Source organism: Oryctolagus cuniculus, chromosome 11 (genome assembly GCF_051225735.1).
Source record: "Oryctolagus cuniculus isolate XC-2025 breed Fujian yellow rabbit chromosome 11, ASM5122573v1, whole genome shotgun sequence".
Taxonomy (NCBI): Eukaryota; Metazoa; Chordata; class Mammalia; order Lagomorpha; family Leporidae; genus Oryctolagus; species Oryctolagus cuniculus.
Window position 1 is genome coordinate 33,444,000 of NC_142877.1, and position 23,118 is coordinate 33,467,117.

General features: G+C 37.8%; 1 protein-coding gene across 6 annotated transcripts in view; it reads left to right on the forward strand.

Moving 5' to 3' along the window:
• PLCB1 (phospholipase C beta 1) overlaps positions 1–23,118 on the forward strand; it is a 792,589-nt gene that overhangs the window by 521,658 nt on the left and 247,813 nt on the right. For all 6 annotated transcript variants that reach the window (XR_016215911.1, XM_051846235.3, XM_008256382.5 and 3 more), the window contains 4 exons: positions 36–89; positions 1,084–1,159; positions 6,377–6,477; positions 8,402–8,568. Coding sequence is in view for 5 of the 6 variants with exons in the window: in XM_051846235.3 (XP_051702195.1) it covers positions 36–89; positions 1,084–1,159; positions 6,377–6,477; positions 8,402–8,568 (398 nt within the window). In the remaining variant the exon portion in view is untranslated. The remainder of the gene's footprint in view (positions 1–35; positions 90–1,083; positions 1,160–6,376; positions 6,478–8,401; positions 8,569–23,118) is intronic.

Consider the following 23,118-nt stretch of genomic DNA (forward strand, 5'->3'; position numbering starts at 1 on the left):
TAAATTCAATCCCTATTGTTCTGCTTCTCCAACAGCTATACTAAACTGAAGCTGCAAGTCACTCCAGAAGGGCGTATACCTCTTAAAAAGTAAGCTTTGTGAACATTTCCCATTATTAATTTTCTTTTTCTCAAAGAGTTGAATCCGTGCCATAGCTCTGTTTTGTTTCTCCAGTGGCCTAAGTGGGAGCATGGAAATGTGTTGTGACTGTGTCCTTCCTCGGTGCACGTCTCCCATCAGCACAGCTGGTTTCCTCATACACATTCCCCAGGGCATCATTTTCAAGAAATACCGAAGCAGTAAGGGGGTGGAGGGAGTGGAGGGAACCTTGTGGCTGAACCCAGAAAACAATCTGAGGTTCAGATCTACTCTAGCGTAAATCAGTTGCCTTTGGTGCTTCTTTCCACCAAGATTGTCACAGTGTTAAGAATCTGCACATTCAGATGCCAGCAGGAGACATGCAGGGAGCTTCAATAACAGAGCAAGTCAGGAATAGGAAGAAAAAGTCAGCAGGGAAACTTGACCAAAGGAGACAGCAGCAACTCACCTTTGTGATTGGTGAGCTCCAGAAACTAGATTTTCTAATGTTTCAATAGAACCTAAATCCAAATTCATGTATTAAATAGTCTAGTACTTAAGTTCTGTTTTTTGAAATAAGTGGCCAAAGAAAGTACACTCCTAGACCACATTCAACCAAATGTCTTTGACTTATGAACTACCTGTGAACTTTGGTTAATAAAGCAGTTGAATTATTAATAATGCAACGCACATCTTTAGAGCAATGGGTAGCAACAAATTGGCAGATTTAGTGATGGCTAGCACAGGTTGTTCAATGCAGTACTTTTAATTGGTTTTTCATCAAAATATTTTGGTTTTCTCTTAGACACTACAATTTAAAAACCAAACGTATAGATTTTTCAGAACCCAATATAGACGCTTGGAGAAATGTTTAAATAGTAATAATAAATAATAATAATAAATGGATTTGATTCATTAGAAAACGTTGAGTTGGTATCATCTGGTAAGTGTTGTGATCCATATGCATTTAAGCATCCCTCAATTGCTATATTTTCATCTTTGCAGCATTTATCGCTTGTTTTCAGCAGACCGAAAGCGAGTTGAAACTGCTTTGGAGGCTTGTAGTCTTCCATCTTCAAGGGTGAGCATGTTGCCTTACAATAATAGCACAGTAAAATAGCCTTTACTAATTCACACTAAGTATAGAGTGCCGCACGGTTACCTAAGCATCGTCACCTAAACCCGTAACTTCATTGTTAGCATTTGTAATGTCTGAGAGTATTGCTGTTCTTTTCTTTCACTCCCATACCCTCAATGTTTCTGTCTAGAATGACACATTTGCAGATTAAAAACCAGTCATCTAGTCAGGCAATATAAAAAAGTAGCCAAGAAAAATCAAGAAGATAATTTGAAATGTGGACTCAAACCTATCTCTAATAATAAATCCTTTTTGAAGTCTCTTGAGGTGTTAGCTAATGATAGCATGAAGTTATCATGTTTAAATATATATATTAAATATTTCATCTCATGCTATAAATTTCTAGTTTTACAGTTTGTGAATTGCATAGAAATTAGTATGATAATATTTATAAATGATTACAGTATATTTGCATACTCTACAGGACTGTGCTCAAAAGGTTTTCACTGAGAGGGGTATAGTGTTAAAAAAGTTTGGAGACCATCTGCTTTGCTCATATGGTGATAAAGAGGAACAGAACAGGCTTTTGTAACGTGCCTGACCTAGAATAAAGTAATTTACATTCATTTCAATTCATTTCTACATAACTGGCTCTAAAATGATTTGTTCCTATTGTTTGTGAGAGAACAGTCTACTGCAGGAAACCTTTTCTGAAGCTATATGTAGAACTCTCCTTTCTATTACAAATCATTTTGTCCTAGTATCCAAGCAACAAGTAAGCACTTACCTACAGAAATCACTGACTTGATAAAAAGAATCTTTAGCTCTTTAAACATGCTAACAATCTTCAAATTACACTGAAAAAAGTTGTAAAGTCACTCATGAACTTACAACTTGAATTATGGAAAAGTGTATGTGTGATTAAATTCATCAGTCAATTCTTGTTGTGACTACTTTTCAGAAAACTGAAGTTTGTTGACAACTTTGGAAAGTCACAAGAAAAAAAGCATGTCTTCCCACTACCACTTTCTCCTTAGGGAAAGTAGGCAAGTGATGCTGCAAAAGCTATGCAGAGCTATGGAATGGCCCCCTGAAACAATTTACCTTCACTTTATCAGCAAAATAAAATTCTTGAACTTGCTCACTGTTAATCTTTTCTTAATCCTTTGGCGTACAAAGGATAGAATAATTAAGATCATGCTATGGACTCAACAAATATTTCTTGATCTCTTACCATGTATCTATAGGCATTCAGAATATGGTGGTGAACAAATTGAAGTCCAAGTTTCAAGAACCATAGGTTCTCCTTCTAGGAGAACAAGTCTATAAATAATCAACAAATGCATTTCTAAATTGGAGGGGAATGGTATATTTATTTTAAAAATAAGGATGGGATACTGCCATAGAGAATTAGGGAAGTTTTTCCTAGAAAAAGAAAGCTGTGTGTGTGCGTGTGTGTGTGTGTGTAGCCCTGAGGCTGGGAAGAAATAACTGCTTAAAAATAAATGAGAAAGGACCCCTGCATTCAAGTATGAAGAGCAAGCATGAGAAATGGGTTTGCAAAGACATGCAGAGAATTCTATTCCTTTGCAATCACTTCTGATTTTAACTTTTCTGGGTAACATGTTAAGGAATATAAAGACTAAAAAATTTAACTTAGTATTATAGATTTAGCTAAGCAGAAAAAAATAGAAAATTAAGCTAAATAGAAAAACAAATTCATCAACCAATTCTCTGTAAATTGCAATTTTCTGAACAATTGAATCCTGAAAATTCAGTCAATAAACATAAATTGAGTCTTAAAAATCCACTATGCATATTATAGGTTCAAACTTTCAAAACAATGTCAACTGTAGACATTTTAGACATTTTGAAAGTAAAATGAGATTCAAATAGCATGACTTATGTTTAAATTGGGAAAAATGTATTTATCCTTAGCAAATTGAATGTAATGACAGTTTTCTGGAAACAAACAAGATATTTTAAAAATATAGTCAACCACGATCAGAGTTTTGAAAGATCATTATTCACAGTAAAGTGTAATTTACTCTGAGGTCTTGTAGAATTATAATGCTTTTAAAAAAATCTAAAAACCAAAGACAGTTTCAGAGGCAGGAAATAAATGTTTCTGTGAACTGACTATGGTACATCAAAAATATATTTTAAATCTTTTAGGTAATTTTAAATCTCTAGAACAGTAATTCTAGAAAATGTGTACTAATTAGTAAAAAGATTTCGGATGCATTAACGAGGTACATTAAACATTTCACAGAAGAGTTACATAAATGGTAGGTTTTTCTGCATAACTCAGAGCCGACTTCATAGCCAACAGTCATTCAAACCAGATTTAATTGTGTTCTGTAAATAGATATGTTACCAGAAACACTGGATATCCTGTTGAGATTTTTTTAAAACATTATCTATGTGCACATTGTTAGGGATAATTAATGCATTTGAACTTGTATCCTGGCTGACATGATCCATTGCAATAACAAATTCCTTTAGAGGGTACTCCTTTAGAGATTACAGTTAGCCTAAAAGTTACCTTAATTGTTAAAAAACAGTGCTGTATCTGAAAAGAGAGACAAAGCATCTATTAATAATCCAAACGTATTTTCCTGTGAGAACTCTGAAAACTTTTGCATATTCAGAAAATTATCACTTTACCCACAAACTTTCTGAGAATTGTGAATAGTTTATTTGTATCAAATCCCCTTGATTAACTTGAACACAGTTCAGAGACATCTGGAATGTACTGTAGTCTTGCTATAGCTTTGTCATATGGAGTTACATTTTAATGTAGAGAATAAACCCATGTGTTTGCTTGGAATAACTACTGTAAGTGATGGGCATTTGTATAATACAAAGACGAACTAATTATTTTAGATTGAAAAAAGATATAAATTTAACTACAGAGTAATACGAATAAAATTTATAAATCTATGTGTAACTTGTGTAACTGTGGTGTGTTGCCTTTCTTCTATGCCTTATATTCCAAATATAAACAAGAACCATAGTTAAGTTTAAAATTATGATTTTTAAAAATCACTTTTATCAACTTTCTGTGTCAAAACCATATTAAGTATTCAGTTTATTATGAGTGATGTAGTCTGGCTGATTCAACTCTTTAGTTATAGTTTTAATAAAGGTTGAATTTCTGAATTTACTGGAAATAGTTCATTAACTTGTCAAGAAAAATATCTGTATGTCAACTCTGTTCCTTAGAGTCTGCTTCAGTAAACTAATATATTTTAAATTATATTTTCCTGGATATTAAACTAACCATCATAGAATTAGTTTTTAATTCTGGAAATATATAAAGAAAATACAAACCACCATTCCAAAGCTAATATGAACAATCAGTTCACTGCTTCACAGTGTGAACTAATCAAGTCCTTCAGATCCAAAATGTAACCCTCTACTGTCATGAACTTGCTTGCCAAGATTTAAGAAACCTGTATAATCTCCTGGTGTTTCTGTAGAAGTGGGACCCTAAAGGTGCTGACTTGATAGAGCTGACGTGAGGATTAAATAAAAACATTCCAGTAAGGCTAATAGAACTATATGCTGGGCATACAATAAGTGCTCAATAAATACTTCTTATTATCCTGAGTATTTTTCATGTGTTGGTGTCTGGCGGCGGCACACCGGGTTCTAGTCCCAGTCGGGGCACCGGAATCTGTCCCGGTTGCCCCTCTTCCAGGCCAGCTCTCTGCTGTGGCCCAGGAGTGCAGTGGAGGATGGCCCAAGTGCTTGGGCCCTGCACCCCATGGGAGACCAGGAGGAAGCACCTGGCTCCTGCCTTTGGATAGGTGCGCTGCACCGGCCACAGCGTGCCGGCCGCGGTGGCCATTAGAGGGTGAACCAACGGCAAAAGGAAGACCTTTCTCTCTGTCTCTGTCTCTCTCTCTCTCTCACTGTCCATTCTGCCTGTCCAAAAAAAAAAAATAAATAAAATGACTTTGTTCCTCTTGTATGGGGACTCCTTCTTATCTACCAAGTGGTGAGCTAAATTATCTTATCTGTTAGTAAGCTGTGTACAATTTCAGACAATAATTCAAACAACTTTTAGAAATTTCTACAAAAACACATTTTACAATAGGAATATGGTAAAAGAAGTGTATCTTTTGTTTAAGGGTGTGAAAATTAAAATAATCACATAAATATGTATCCACATCCATAAGAAAACTGCAGCAATGTTCTTCCTGTAACCAAGGTTTGAATACATGCTTCTGGTTTCCATGGCAGCCCAGCCAAACAGAAAAATAAGCTATAGAAGTAGATTTTATATCAATGACTTGCTTCCTAAACAATAGAACCAGGAAAAAAAGCAGTGAAAAATAGTGACTGTTGCCGTCCTACTGATGAAAACTATTACAACTTACCAGTTCATTTAAACTGGAAGAAACATAATTTGAAAAAATATGACACAAAATTGGGATTTATGTTTTCATTATTATCTCTAGAGTCATTGCTTTCTTTAAAAATATTTATTCAAAACCTGATGAACATCAAGTGCATATACCTCAAACTACTGATCTGTGCACTTAAAAAATGGTTAAAATGCTACATTTCAAGTATATTCTACCACAATAAACTCAAGATTCAAGCCAGAAAAAAAAATCTGCTAAAAAGATCCTATGTTTCCTAAGTCTATTTTACATTGGTAAATACACTTAGGAAATTGTCTTAACATTTCTTCAGAAGGAAAAAAATTCTTAAATTTAAATTAAAAAGCGGCCGGCATCGCGGCTCAATAGGCTAATCCTCCGCCCTGCGGCGCCAGCACACCGGGTTCTAGTCCAGGTCATGGTGCCGGATTCTGTCCCAGTTGCCCCTCTTCCAGGCCAGCTCTCTGCTGTGGCCCGGGAGTGCCTTGGGCCCTGCACCCGCATGGGAGACCAGGAGAAGCACCTGGCTTCTGGCTTCGGATCAGTGGCGGCCATTGGAGGGTGAACCAACGGCAAAGGAAGACCTTTCTCTCTCTCTCTCTCTCTCACTGTCCACTCTGCCTGTCAAAAAAATATTTAAATTAAAAAGCAAGAGAAAATAAGGGTTTGACAACCCAAAACCAGTATCCAAATGACCTGGCCTCACAGATGTATTTTGAATGGTTACTTTGACCTCCTAGAAGGGGGGAAAGCGATGAAAGAAAACTGGGAGGGAGGGAGCTTGAGATAGAGAATAGCCATTTGCTGACTTTGTTGTTTTATTTTCTAGAATGATTCAATACCTCAAGAGGATTTCACTCCAGAAGTGTACAGAGTTTTCCTGAACAACCTTTGCCCTCGACCCGAAATCGATAACATCTTTTCTGAATTGTAAGAGAACACATTTTAACCCTCTTTCTTAAAATATGCATATATTTGATATATGTGTGTATATATATTATATAATATATAATTGAAAAGCAAAAGCAAAAAGAATCAGACATAGAGAGCCGTCTCCCATGCACTGGTTTATTCCCCAAATGCCCACAACAGTCATGGCCAGGTCAGGGCAAAGATGGGAGCCAGGAACTTAGTTCAGATCTCCCATATGGGGGATAGTATTCCAAGTATTTGAGCCATCACTTACTGCTTCCCAAGGTCTCCATTAGCTGAAAGCCATATTGGAAGCAGAGGCAGGAACCAAATCCAGGTACTGCACCAGGGTATGCAGGCATCCAAAGCAACATATTGATTGCTACACCAAATGCCCACACTCTTGATGCACTGTTTCTCAGCTTGCACTGTTGCTCAAGGTGGCTGGGAGAGGCTTTTGAGCTGTAATAGAGATAAAGAATGTTGTTCACCAAAGCTGCTCTCCTGTGTGATCTGATGAACAGAGTCACCCATGCTGGCCCTTGGGGTGAAACCACTGCTTGCTTTTAATGAGCAAAAGCTTTCTGGGATTTACTTACTGGTGTAATTGTTTCAGTGTGCTCAGGTGACTGACTGACTCTATGTAGTTGGAAGGTTACAGAGAGAACAAGAGAGCATCTTGGCTTAGTGGAGATATTTACATAGCACAAAGAACTCCAGACTGGGAACTTACCATTTCATCTCTACTTCATGAGCTGAAACTAATTGCTTTAATGTTAGACATTATAAACTTATATAGGCATTACTTTTTTAAAGCTGGAAAAAAATGAAAACAAACAAAGAAGCAAACCAAAACAACAAGATAAATCTGGAGAAAGAGCAATTTAATTGGAAGGGATGATTAAATTTGGATTTAACTGTGAAAGAAAGGGGGAAAAAAGCAATTTGCCTTTCTTTATGTACTGAACCTACTTAAGGACAGAAAATCAGCCCAAAAATAGTGTGCAAGATACGAGTTGGCCGGCGCTGCGGCTCAATTGGCTAATCCTCCACCAGTGGCGCTGGCATCCCGGGTTCTAGTCCCGGTTGGGGTGCCGGATTCTGTCCCGGTTGCCCCTCTTCCAGTCCAGCTCTCTGCTGTGGCCCAGGAAGGCAGTTGAGGATGGCCCAAGAGATTGGGCACTGCATCTACATGGGAGACCAGGAGGAAGCACCTGGCTTCTGGCTTTGGATCGGCGCAGCGCACTGGCCATAACAGCCATTTGGGGGGTGAACCAACAGAAGGAAGACCTTTCTCTGTCTCTGTCTCTCTCACTGTCTAACTCTGCCTGTCCAAAAAAAAAAAAAAGATACAAGTAGACATAGACTAACAATGCTTTGAAGAATGGCATTGTGCACTTTATATTCCTGCTTTGTTCTGCTAATTGAAATGATTATCAAACAAATGAGCAGTTTGGATCATACTATGTTGAAGAGAGAGATACTTATTAAACTTCAAGGAAATTAAAAATATGCTCAAGTAGATATTTTTTAAGTAATGAATAATATGCATTCAAAATGATTAAATGGAATAAGTAAGGGAGTTTGATGACTAAATCATAAATTTAGTTTCATAATCTAAAAACAAACTAGAATTCTGTGTTCAATTAAGAGCACTTCCATCCACTCATAAGGCAGTGTTTCCCTAGTGTGAATTTTCTTTTACATTTGGTATTTTTCAGGAGCATTGAGATTTTGTGGTGGCAACTGCAAAATATATTTTGTAGTTCATAGAGATATAGAAATTTTGCAGAGCAGCACAGTGTTTTTAGAACAAGTTCAGAATTTGCTTATAGTATACTTTTATCAGAAATGGCACAGTTTTGTTATCTAGTAGTTCAAAAATGTATGAATGAGTCTTAATGGGAAAAATTCTAATTTTCTGATTTTAAATTATTTTTAGTGGTGCCAAAAGCAAACCATACCTTACTGTTGATCAGATGATGGATTTTATCAACCTCAAGCAAAGAGATCCCCGGTTAAATGAGATACTTTACCCACCTCTAAAACAAGAACAAGTCCAAGTGTTGATTGAGAAGTATGAACCCAACAATAGCCTCGCCAAAAAAGGTAAGTCAACTCTGTTCCACACCATTGGGTACCTCTTGTTTCCACTGGATAATGGATCACCCCTTGGTCCTGAGAGACATCTAGGACTGTTTAGGACAGTTTCCCCAATTTGTATACTTGTTTTCTTTTATGTATAAAATCACTGGTGGATCAGCTGGAAGTAGATTTTTTTTAAACTTGGATGTGTGATTTATTTTTAGTGCCATATCTATGTCTGCATATAACATATTTTCAAATATCGAAACATTTGTTTTCTTCAAATTTTCCCTGAAATTGAATGCATCTTTCTCCTATAAGAAATCCATTGCCTTAAAGATCACCCACTAGGATGTCTTTCTAGAAAGTTCTGTGAAGTAGTTCTCAAATTTTTATAAATCTCTAAAACGGATGATAATATTCAGTCTGTTCAGTAAGACCCTTGTCTCATTCTGGTTTATACTCTCTGAAGAATGTCTCCAGTTGGGGAAATATTCAGAAATTTGCCTTCCCATGTTAGAAAAAAAAAGTGTGGTAGAAAAAAAATTGATAGCAGAAAGGCAGTTCTAAGTGTCTTGGAACTTATGAAGAAATTTATATTTTCAATTTTGAAGAAATGAATTGCCATAAGAGCATAAATATTTTTTAATTTTATTTAAGTTATACAAGCTTCATGTATTTCATATATACAGATATAGGAACATAGTGCCATTTCTACCTCCCACCTTGTACCCTACCTCCCACCCATGCTAGAACCCTTCCCCCTCCTCCCGCTCACATTCCCATTCTTAATTTTTGCAAAGATCTATTTTAAGTTTACTTAATGATCATATAGTTAACCCCACACTAAGTAAAAGATTTCAACAAATAGTATGAAGAAAAAAAGAAAAAAGAAAAACACCATTCCTCAATGGAAGAGACAAGTGCGTAAGCAATTATCCCAAATGTATATTTTACTTCAATATATTATTTAAGGGACTCTATTAATTTCCTTGGATCAGGGAAAACATACATCTGTCTTTTTGGGACTGGCTTATTTTACTAAGTATAATGGTTTCTTGATGCATCCATTTTGTTACAGAAGAAGTGATTTCATTTTTTTTTTTACAGCTGAGTAATACTCCATAGTGTATATATACCATAATTTCTTTATCCAGTCAATAGCTGATGGACATCTGGGTTGATTGCATATTTTTTGCTATGGTGAATTGTGTTGTAATGAACATGGGTGATACAGATAACTCTTTCATATGGTGATTTATTTTAGCTTGGAAAAATTCCCAGAAGTGGGATGGCTAGATCATATAGCAGGACTATATTCAGATTTTTTAGGTATCTCCATACTGTCTTCCACATTGGCTGGACCAGTTTACATTCCCACCAACAGTGGAACGGGATCCTCTTTTCCCCACATGCTTGCCAGCATCTGTCATTCATTGATTTCTGTATGAGAGCTATTCTAACTGCAATGAGATGAAACCTCATTTGTGGTTTTGATTTGCATTTCCCTGCTAGCTAGTGATTCTGAGCATTTTTTTCCATGTTTCTTTTGGCCATTTGAATTTCTTCTTTTAAAAATGCCTGTTCAAGTCCTTTGCCCATTTCTTAACTGGATTGTTTAGTTGCTGTTGAATTTCTTGAACTCTTTATAAATTCTGAATGTTAGCCCTTTATCAGTTGTGTAGTTTGCAAAAATTTTCTCCCATTCTGACAGTTGTCTCTTCATTTTTCTGAGTGTTTCTTTTGCAGTGCAAAAGCTTCTCAGATTGATGTAATCCCATTTGTCAATTTTGGCTTTGATTGCCTATGTTTCTGGGGTCTTTTCCAAGAAGTCTTTGCCCATGCCAATGTCTTATGTAGATTTAGGTCTTGGATCCATTTTGAGTGGATTTTTGTGTAAGGTGTTGGGTATGAGTCTAGTTTCAAACTTTTGCACGTGGAGATCCAGTTTCCCTAGCACCATTTGTTAAAGGAACTGTCCTTGTTCCAGGAATTGATTTTTAGCTCTTTTGTCAAAGATAAGTTGGTTGTAGATGCATGGATTGATTTCTGGAGTTTCTTTTCTGTTCCATTGGTCTACAAGTCTGGACTTGTGCCACTACCAGGCTTGTTTGATAATAACTTCCCTGTAGTATGTCTTGAAATCAGTTTTGTGAGGCCCTCAGCTTTGTTTTTGTGGTATAAGATTGCTTTAACTATTCAAGGTCTCCTGTGTTTCCATATGAATTTTAGCATCATTTTTTCCTAGATCTACAAAGAATGTCATTGGTATGTTGATTGGGATAGCATTGAATCTGTAACTAGTTTTGGTAGCATGGACATTTTGATGATATTGACTCTTCCAATCCATGAACATTGAAAATTTTTCTATTTTTTAATGCTGCTTCTATTCCATTTGGTAATTTTCACTGTAGAGATCTTTGACCTTGGTTAAATTTATTCCAAGGTACTTAATTCCTTTTGGAGATATTGTAAATAAGACTGATCTTAAAAGTTCTTTATCAGCCATGATATTGTGTTTAAAAAGGCTATTGATTTTTCTGTGTTGATTTTATATCTTACCACTTTACCATACTCTTCTATTAAGTCCAGTCATCTCTCAGTGGAGTCTTTTGGATTTTATATATATATATATATATATATATATATATATATATATATATATGATAATTTCATCTGAAAATAGGAATAGTTTGATTTCTTCCATTCCAATCTGTATCCCTTTGATTTCTTTTTCTTGCCTAATGACTCTGGCTAAAACTTCAAGGACTATATTAAATAGCAATTTTGAGAGTGGGCATCCCTGTCTGGTTGCATATCTCGGGGGAATGCTTCTAGCTTTTCCTCATTCAGTAGTATGCTGGCCATGGATTTGTCATAAATTGCCTTGATTGTTTTGTGAATTGTTCCTTCTATATGCAGTTTGCTTAAGGTTCTCATTATGAAACGATGTTGTATTTTATCAGAGGTTTCCTTGGCATCTATTGAGATAACCATGTGGTTTTTGTTCTTCAATTTGTTAATGTGATTTGTCACATTGATTGATTTGCAAATATTGAACCAGCCCTGCATACCATGAATAAATAAATCCCACTTGTTCCAGGTGGATGATCTTTCTGATGTATTGAGGATTTTTACATCTATGTTCATCAGGGGTATTGGTCTATAGTTCTCTTTCTCTGTTGTATCTTTCTTTATGGCTTAGGGATTAAGGTGATGCAGGCTTCACATAAGGAGTTTGAGAGGATTACCTCCCTTTCAATAGTTTTGGATAGCTTGAGAAGAATTAGAATTAGAATTAGAATTAGTTCTTCTTTAAATATCTAGTAGAATTCATCATTGAAGCTGTCCAGCCCTAGGCTTTTCTTTTTTGGGAGGGTCTTTATTACTGATTCAATTTCCATCTTGGTTACTGGTCTCTTTAGGTTTTCTTGTCTTCATGACTCTATTTTGGTAGATTTTATACATCTTAGACTCTTATCATTTCTCCTAGGTTTTCCAATTTGTTGGCATACATCTCTTTGTTGTATTTCCTGATGATTCTTTTTAATATTTGTGATATCTGCTGTTACATTTCCTTTTCCATCCCTGATTTTATTTATTTGGGTCTCTTCTCCCTCCCCCATCTCTCTCTCTCTTTTGGTTAGTTGCACCAATGGTGTATCAGTTTTTTTTATTTTTTTTTTTTCAAAAAACTAACTCTACATTTGTACTGTGTATTTTTTTTCAACTTTATGTCTTCTCTAATTTTAATTATTTCTTTCCTCCTACTAATTTAGGTTTGGTTTTCTGTTGTTTTTCTAGGTCATTGAGATGCATTGGTAGGTCATTTATATGGTACCTTTACAATTTCTTTATGTAAGCATCATAAACTTATAAACATAAGCATGCTATAAACTTCAGATACATTGACGTTTCTTTTGCTATGAACTTCCCTCTTAGCACTGCTTTTGCTGTATCCCATCTTTATTTGTTTCAAGAAATTTTTCAATTTATCTTTTTTATTTTTTCCATGCCCAACTGTTTATTCAGGACCATGTTTTTCAGTCTCCATGTATTTTCATATGATCTAGAGATTTTTGAGTTGTTGATTTCCAGCTGTATTCCATTGTTGTCAGAGAAAATGCATGGTATGATTTTGATTTTTCAGAATTTGCTAAGACTTGCTTATGGCCTAGCATATGGTCTATCCTAGAGGAAGTTCCATGCACTGATGAGAAAATGTGTATTCTGCAACTATGGAATGAAACGTTCTGTAGATATCAGTTAGGTACATTTGGTCCATAATATCAATTAGCTCTGTTGTTTCTTTGTTGATTTTCTGTCTAATTGATCTATCCATTGACGAAAGTGGGTGTTGAAGTCCCCCATTCCTATTGTATTGAAGTCTATGTCTCCCTTTAGATACATTAACATTTCTTTTAAATAGCCAGGTGCCCTATTACTGGGTGTGTATACATTTATAATAGTCACATCTTCCTGTTGAATTGATCCCTTAATCATGACATAGTGCCCTTCTTCATCTCTTTTAACAGTTTTTATGTTAAAGACTATTTTGTCTAATATTAGGTTGGCTACAGCTGCCTTTTTTTTTTTTTTTTTTTTTGCTTTCCATTAGCCTGGAATATCTTTTTCCATCATTTCACTTTCATTCTGTATGTATCTTTGTTGGTGAAGTGTGTTTCTTATAGGCAGCAAATATATAAGTCTTGTTTTTTAATTTGTTCAGCCCATCTGTATTTTTTAACTGAAGAGTTGAGACCATTTACATTCAAGGTGATTATTGATAAGTAACAACTTGACCCTGCTATTTTTCCAAAAATATTCCTAGTGTTTACTTTGGATTTCTTTTGTACTTTTACTTTGGGATTTTCTGCCTTCTCATTCTTTCATAATGTTGGCTATCTTTCTATGTTTCTGTGTGTAGCACATCTTTAAGCATCCTTTGTAAGGCTAGATGAGTGGTGACAAATTCTTTCAATTCCTGTTTGCTATAGAAGGTCTTTATTTCACCTTCATTCATAAAAATGAGAGCTTTTCAGGGTACAGTACTCTAGATTGACAGTTTTCTTCTCTTAAGACTTGGAACATCTTGCCATTTTCTCCTAGCCTATAGGGTTTTTTATGAGAAGTCAGCTGTGAGTCTATTTGAAAGTAATGTGACATTTTCTTATGCATATTTCAGAGTCTTTTCCATATGTTTTACTGTGGAAAATTTGAGTACAATGTGCCATGGTGAAGGTTTTTTCTGGTCATGTCTGTTAGGAGTTCTATGTGCTTCCTCTAATTGGACGTCCCTTTCTTTCTACACAATGGGGAGGTTTCTGTATTTATTTCTCCAAATAGACCTTCTAGTCCATTTTGTCTTTTTACACCTTCAGGAACTCTGAAGACCCATATGTTGGGTTGTCTGATAGTATACCATTACCATATATCTCCAACACTGTTTTTAAAATTTCTATTTTCTTCTTCTGTGCATTTTTGTTGTTGTTGTTGTTGTTTGGTTTGTTTGGCTGTATAATTTCAAAAGATTTGCTTCTAGTTTGTGTATTCTTTCTTCCACCTCATCAAGTCTGCTGTTAAGGCTTTCTACCACATATTTTTGTCTATTGAATTCTTCATTTCTATTATTTCATTTTGATTTCTCTTTAAAATCTCAGTTTCTTGGGAAAAAATTTTCATTCATATCATGTATGGTTTTCTTCAGTTCATTTGCTTCTGGTCATTTGTTTTTAGGCATTTGTAGGATTGATTTTTGTTTTTTGTTTTTTTTTTTTCCTCTATTGGGTTTTTTCTTTGAGCTATACCTCTGTGGGTATGTCTGCACTTTCAGTGAAGATCTATAGTGTTTGGTGGGTGTGGCCAGTGAGCTCTGGTCAGTGCTCCAGGGTAGGGCAAGTATCCAGAGTGACACCCAAGTTGGGTATGGTAGATCTCAATGCCTGGGTGTTATCCCCCAGTGTATTCCATGCCACCAAATGAATCACACAAATGATCTGCACAGTCCTCACTATGAGCACAGTGGGCATGTGGAGCTGCTCCCAGTGATTGCCCAGAGACCCAGCAAATCCCTGCACCTTCTCATGTAACCACTGAGTCCCCCACAGTCTCAACCCACAAGACTCCCACAGTTGCTGGGTTCAGAGATTTTTGTTTGCCTTGCCAGCCTGCCCAGTCCACAGAGAGGCAGATGTTCCTTGAGACAGCTCTGCCTAAGCTTTCTGACCCTGGGAGGCTGTGAGCACCTCACCATTTACATAATTGTCCACCTATCAGCTAGGCTTGAAGTCAGTGGGGACTGCAGATTTTTCCTTCCGCTAGAATTACCAGATCACACGGGTATACAAGAGCCACTGGCCGAATGTTGCTCCACCACTGCCACCAGTACTGCTGTGAAGGTGGCATCCTGTCTCAGCCAGTTGCTGTGCAAACGCATGAAGGCTTGTGCAGCTGCAGCCCAGACCCAAAATGGCACCCACCGTTTCTCAGCTGGAAAGCAGGTTCTGTTGTAGAGAAGTCGTGGGGTGGACAAACGTGCAGCTTCTACTTCCATTAGGTCCATGGGAAACTGCCAGCCCCCAGTGCTCCAGTCCAGATGCAAACCACACTCCACCCCTCCTGTACTTTTTAGGCTAATGTAATCCCATACAACTCCTGCTTTATAAAAAAAAAATAAAAGGGAGGAAGGTTAGTAAAATGGCACAATCCACACCCCGGCACCATTCTAGGCTCTGCCGCTGCTGCCATGGCTGGAAGCCAGGTGGCCTAACCACTGGTGTCAGCTCCACCCCCACCCTAACGGGATTCACTGCTCCTACTTCCCTGTCTACCTCCTGACAAAGTTGTAAAAGCACCTGTTCCTGAACATGGGGCTCTCTTTCTATCTCCTGATCTCTCTCTCTTACACTTTCCGTCTCCCTCTTGTCCTTATTTGCCCCTTCCCTCCAGTCTGTCGGGTTTCCCCCAATAAACCCTTTCCATTAAAAAAAGTGATAGCTGCATAAGTAGTAAGCCAGTAGCTTGATAATACATGTGTTCTCAGTATAGTCACACATAAAAACTACATTTTCCTGAGGAACACATGTGACTATAGAAGCAACAGTGGGGGTTAAGTGGGTGTTTGATCTAGCAGTTAAGTTGCTGCCTTGGATGCCCACATCCCACATTGGAGGGCTTGGGTGAGTCCTGATTCTGTTCCCAATTCCAGCTTCCTGCTGATGCACACCCTAGGAGGCATCATGTGGTGACTCAAGTAGTAGGGTCTCTACTACTCACATGGGAAACCTGAATTAATTTCTGAACTTCTGGGTTTGGCCTGCTCAGACTTGGATATTACAGGCATTTGGGGAGTAACCAGTATATAAAAGACTGTTGCTACCTTTCAAACAAATAAAAATATATTTTTTACAAAGCTGCTGCAGTCCGGCCTCACCTCCATCTCCACAGCTACTCTCTGCCCTGACTCAGCCCCTGCATTCATGCAACGTGCCTGCGTTCATGCTGTGCATCTGCGCCCTCCATACAGGTCCATGGGGTTCCTCTTCTTCTTACAGGATTTCCAGTTTGGTTTTCTCCTCAATTACCCCTGAAAGTGCACTTCCTACAGCATTCTCTTTCACTGTTCATCACATCACTCTTTAATCCACCATCTTGGAATCTCTTCAGATCATAAAGATTTAAGTGCTACAAGTTTTCAATTTGATGTGGCAGCATTGTTCCCTAATAAGCTCTTCAAAGTTTTCTCTGTGGATAAGCTGAAGTCTCATCAAGGTTGAAATGTCTTCACTGTGATGAAATGGTGATGTTGGAAATTGCCTAGCTATCCCATAGTGAGGAAAAGAAAGAAAGAAAATTAACCAATTATTGAGGACAAATAAATTACCTATTAATATGCAGGCAATTTACAAAGCAACAGAAATGACTCTAGCAAGCTTATCACCATGAATGAGAATATTTATAATATTTATCATAAATGTAGATGAAAGTCTTTTAAGCCATTGTATTTATTTTAGAATCAATCTTGTAACTAGAAAGCAAAAGTATTTATTATGACGAGAAGTAAAATCTCATTGGTTCTGTTCTACATTGTTGGTTGGGAATTTATAGATGACTTTTCTAGTTTGTGTTTGTTTTCTTGTCCTAGCACTTTGCCCTTGTCATTATCATCATTCTTATTGTTGCTGTGGAGGTGAAGAAACAACACAACAGTGTGTGTTGGTATTGCCAGGCAGGCCTCCAAGACTACTTACATACTAGGCTCTTTCTTCCCTACTGCCACAATACATGGGATTTCCTTTTCCTCATTAAGCAAGGAGACACTTCTTGAAGGTTTTGTCTACCTCACTTAGCAATTTCCTTATTAAATTCAAGCTTCTCCAAAAATAACTTACACGGTGCTGTCACAAATCCAATGTGACCTCAAATACAATTAATCTATGACACTAGGCAAACAAAGATCATTGATGAAAGCAAAGTGGCAACTCACAAACATCAGATGTGCCCTTTTCTCCTCCTTCATGCCACACTGCTGATAGTACATGCTTCAGTGGGTCTGTGATGCCCCATTCATCATCCTGTGATGACATGGAGAAGAAAGAGAACACAATGGGGTAAATTGTGCTGCGCTATTGTGAAACACCATAATCATAAAAGAACCAATTTTGACTCTGATGGAAATGCTGATGATGTCCCCTAACATTTGGCAAGATTATTTAGTGCCATTTTGTAAATGTACTATGTATGAATTCCGCAAGTACAACAATCCCACAAAACTCAAATGTTTTTTAAAAGCAACTTTATTTTTCTGTAACTTAAAAAATGTTTAATTTACTTGAGAGGCTAAGAGACATGGAAAGATGGAGAGAGCGAGGGAGGAGAGATGAAGGGAGAAAGGGAGAGAGCCCATCTGCTGGTTCACTACACAAATGCCCTCAATGTCCAGGGCTGGATCAGGCCAAACTTGGGAGCTGGGAACTCAATCTAGGCCTCCCAACATGAGTGCAGGAATCCAATGACTTGAGCCATCACCTGCTACTTCCCAGGGTGCGCATTAGCAAGAAACTGGAGTCAGGAGCTGGAAAAGGAAATCAAACCTAGGTATGCTGATTTGAGACATGGACACATTAGCTGCTAGACTGAACACACATACTAGACTGAACATACACATAGCTTTTCTGTGACTTAATATGATCTTGGTCATGAAGTGCCTTAATATCAGTGTATAGAAGCAATTTATAATAGTGATTCCACTCAGATTTTTCTAAGTAGAATCCACTTCATTGGTTATGTTGTTTTGATACCCAACCTCATTGTGCCCTAATTACTTCTTCTACAAAACTGAAGGGAGAAGTTTTATTGATTGATTCATGAATTTTAATTAAATAATACCTTCAACCCACTTAGAAGAATGTGTGAACCATTTGATATGATGAGTAAGTATTAACCTGCAGTGTATTGAAGTGCAGTGTGTAATTTTTGATTCCTTGTGTGTTTTCATCTGTTTTGTCTGGGAGATCACAAGATTTCTGGGGATTAGACTTTCTTTAATGTCCCCTAGCACCTAAAAGATAGACCTCCTCATTAAGAAATATTTCATGGAGACTTATAGGTGTGATTTAATCATTGACATACATCTGTGCCCCAATTTATCATTTGAGAATGTTCTCTGTCCTGCAAAGAGGAATGTAGGCTAGCTGCCATTTCCTCCGATAGCCTCATCTAGTCCATGTGAAAGTCAGGAGCATTGGAATCCAACATCTGGACTGCTACCATATCATATAAGAAGTACCCTCTGTCACCCAGGGAGTGCCAAACAGATCTGGCTGGCTACAGTGTAGCCCTTTCCTCTCCATAATTCCTATGTACAAACGTAACTCTCCATGAGTCACGTAGTCAAATTACAAAAGTCCTTAGTAAAATCAGTTTAACTCCAAGGCATGTACACAGAAAGGAACTTAGGACTACTGCCTTGTTTTAAGGACAAATAGAGGCTGTATATACTAATGTTTCATTCACCAACAGTACTCATTCAATAATGGTATAAATTTCCATTCTCTTTATATAAAGCAGGCCAAATAGCACTGGAGGAAACAGTCACTCTCTTATGTTCTAATCTTGCAAACTCAAAATTATAATCAAACCTGAATGCATTCATTCATGACTTTGGTATTCAATAAATTATTAGTGAAATGTAGGAGGCTATGGGCTGTGACAAATCCAGAGATAAAATCTATGCCTCTACAGCCTTGTGATCTGTTGAGAGAGAGAGAGAGAGAGGGAGAGAGAGAGAGAGAGATGAATATAAATAATATCACTTCTCAAATTCCAACGTGCCCATGAATCACCTACAGCCTTGTTAAAATGCAGATTCTAGATTCTGTATTTCTAACCAGTCACTGATTGATGCTGATGTTGCTGGACGAAGCAGCCAGTCTCTCAGAGGTTCAGAGGAAGAACAGTAGGCGAGACAATGGAGAGATATTATCCTGTAGGGAGGATTCATGGAAGAGGTAACATCTGAGTTGAAATGATTTCAACAGAAATGAACTGGATACTTTATAGGGATAGAACATACCATTATTTTATTCACTTACTCTTTCAGCAAACATTTCCTGAGCACTCATATATTAAGCACCAAGAAAACTTAAGATGAAATTTTTAAATAATTTATTTTTTATTTATTTGAAAGAGAGAGAGAGGTAAAGAGAAAACGAGAGATCTTCCATTTGCTGGTTCACTCCCCAGATGGCTGCAACATCCAGGGCTGGACTAAGCCAAAACTAGAAGTCCAAAACTACATCCAGCCAGTGCCGCGGCTCAGTAGGCTAATCCTCCACCTGCAGTGCCGGCACCCTGGGTTCTAGTCCCGGTCGGGGCACCAGATTCTGTCCAGGTTGCTCCTCTTCCAGTCCAGCTCTCTGCTGTGGTCCGGGAAGGCAGTGGAGAATGGCCCAAGTGCTTGGGCCCTACACCCGCATTGGAGACCTGGAGGAAGTGCCTGGCTCCTGACTTCGGATCGGCGCAACACGCCAGCCGTAGCAGCCATTTGTGGGGTGAACCAACGGAAAAAGGAAGACCTTTCTGTCTCTCTCTCTCTCTCTCTCGCTGTCTAACTCTGCCTGTCCAAAAAAAAAAAAAAAAAAAAAAAAAACTACATCCAGGTTTCCCACGTAGGTGACAGGGACCCAAGTATTGAGTCATCATTCTGAGCCTTCCCAGGCACATTAGCAGGGAGCTGGACCAGAAATGGAGCTGGACCAAACTGGACCAAACTGGTGCTCCAATCTAAGATGCTAGTATTACAAGCAGTGGCTTAAACTGCTGTGCCTCAATGCTGGCCCCTGAGGTTAAACTTTGATGATCTCAGAAGTCTGAAGAAGTCTGGATGCAGGGGCTGAAATAATTTTTTTCTCCCTTCCTCGTTAAAATACTCAGAGCAAATCTTGTTTTTGGTCAGAGTATACACTTATTAAATCAAAAAACTCAAGTAAGGACATAGTGTGGACATAAGTTATTTCATAGCAAGACATTTTATTTGCTGCTTTTGCTGTCTATAAGAACAAAAGAGGTCATTTTACTGTGTTAACTCTTATTTTAAGGTCAAAAGGATAACAATTTTGAAACATCTATTTGTAGGACCAAAAAATGATTAATTCTCTAATACCTTATTCATTAATAACCAAGGGTTTGAAATATCTTTTTCTGAAGGTGAAAGTACATTTCTTAATTTCACTTTTCAGCTTATAACAATTGATTTTTTTTTTTTTTGACAGGCAGAGTGGACAGTGTGAGAGAGAGACAGAGAGAAAGGTCCTCCTTTTTGCCGTTGGTTCACCCTCCAATGGCTGCCGCGGCTGGCGTGCTGTGGCCGGCGCACCACGCCTATCCAAAGGCAGGAGCCATGTGCTTCTCCTGGTCTCCCATGGGGTGCAGGGCCCAAGCACTTGGGCCATCCTCCACTGCCTTCCCAGACCACAGCAGAGAGCTGGCCTGGAAGAGGGGCAACCGGGAAAGAATCCGGTGTCCCAACCAGGACTAGAACCCTGTGTGCTGACGCCGGTAGGTGGAGGATTAGCCTATTGAGCTGCGGGGCTGGCCATAATTGATTTTTGATAACAGGATATTTTCAGGAACTCTTTTTTATATCTTCCTTATGCTAATCAATTAGCTACAAGAGAAATCCAACAAAGCAGTTTAAGAAAGTATTATTTGACTTCACTATGATGATTTGTATGGATCTGGAAGGAAATCAGCATTAATTTATTATGTGATTCTCAAAAAGCACATTAAGATTTTGTAAAAAAGTAATCCTATACTGAAACCCAGTGACTTACTTGAAATTTCACACCAACATGATCTTGAAAAGGCAGGGTTTTTAACTTTCAGTGAAGTAGTTAATACAATTTTATCAATAAACATATGTAAAATTGAGGGACATTTAATACTATAACATAATGTTTTATTTTGCTACTTTAATTTTGACTCATTCCTCAACTGTGCTGAAGACTTAGTTATAATTGGTGTGGATCTCAGTACTGACACATAGAGTCTACAGATCTATTTGATCATACTTTTATTCTATAAGGAGCAGGTGTTCATGAGGTTTGGTAAAATCATTGAATTAGAATAGCAAGTTATAATATTAGCAGACGTTTCAAGCTACATTCTACTTTTTCATCAGTTCTTCCTCTTAAACATTTACATGGGTATTCTCTACAAAAGTTGCTCCGCTTTATTGCCATTAAAGCATAAAAATTAGGCTATATAATGCCTGTTAGTATGTGATCAGTGCTTATTAAGTTGATGATTTAATAGTTGAAATGAATTCAAAATTATCGTGGCAAAACAATTTCATTTTAAGCAAAACAATAGAAGCTCAGGTTAGCAAGGTTTTTGCCCCTAATAGATCTAAACTAATAATAATTGTATCAATAGATATAACCCTATTTTATTTCCAATATTTTTAATTTAAAATGCTGATATAATCAAATTGTGTAGTTATTGCCAACACCAAAAAACACCTGGAGTGTGGTAGAACACCGAGCTTAGTAATCTTGCAGTCTGTAATATTATGTAGGACTCTTTCATTTGAGCAATGGTGGAAAAGTGAACTGAAGCACAGAAGGGAGTTTGTTGGTACAAATAAGCACATTGCAAAGTATTAATGATTTCAGACTCTATCCAGGAGCTCAAGCAACAGCATCAGGAATTGCCTTTTGGGGCTGGCACTGTGGCACAGCAGGTTAAGCCACCACCTGCAGCGCCAGCATCCCATGTGGGTGCCAGTTCATATCCATGGCACTTCACTTCCAATCCAGTTCCCTGCTAATACACCTGGGAAAGCAATGGAAAATGGCCCAAGTCTTTGGGCCCCTGCCACCCATGAAGGGAGACCCAGATGAAGCTCGTGGCTCCTGGATGAGAGATGTCTCTCCCTGTCTCTGTTTTTCTCTCTCTGTAGCTCTACCTTTCAAATCAATTAATAAATCTTTAAAATTGTCTTTCTTCATCTCTCATCTCTCTGTTCTGGCTATGGTTCTTGGTCAGATTCTCCTGAAATAAGAAGTTCGCACCAGCAGCTTTATCCAGCCTCCAACTCACCAATATCTCAGTATATAGAAATTCTTTATAGTCATGGTTGTATCAAAAGTCCCAGAATCCAGAGCCTTGCTTAGGCAACTAGAGGCCACTCTTTTTTAAATATTTATTTGTTTATTATTTGAAAGGCAGAGCAATAGAGCGGAAGGGAGCAACAGAGAGCACTCTTGCACCTATTGGTTCACTCCCCAAATGGCTACAACATCTAAGCCTGGGCCAGGGCAAAGCCAGGAGGCAGGAACTCCAGGTTTCCCACTTGGATGGGAAGGTCTGAGTGACCTATGGCTGCCTTCCCAGGCACATTAGTAGGAAACTAGATTGAAAGGCGTTATGAGATGCTACTGTAGCAGATATCAGCTTAACCCACTGTGCCACAATGCCAGCCCCACAAACAACTCTTAAACCAGAACCACTGTGGCCCGGAGAATGGGATAAAATAATTGTGCCAGACTTCATCACATGAGTCTCCCTGGAGCCAATGAGCAGTCAAGTACAAAAATTGCAAACTGTGTGGACTGACAGTAAAAGGAGGCTTCCCAAAATTTAAATGCTTCCTAGAATAAAGAACAGGACTGGTTGGTTGCTGAGCAAACAACAGCAGGTCCTACAAAAGTTATGTCTATAAATGAACAATTCATCATGTTCATTGCCTTACCCGAGGAAGTCATTTACCTGTTTGACTAGCCCAGCTCCCTAGTTTTCTCATCTTTGAAATGATTCCCTGAGAGAATTGCTGGGAGAATTAAATAAAATGCATATGTTATTATTGCCCACTAAGTGGTTACCACTTACAAAAGAAAAGTGATAATTGGCTTTTACACTAAATTATTTGGAAGCATTTGTGGGTCTGGAGGTGACATCCCGTTCTTTGGGCAGAGGCATTCCCAAACATTTCCATCTCTTGGCTTACAGTCTTACTTAGCATAAGTAAGTTAGAATCATTTAACAATAAACCTGAAAAATATGGCATGTCATATG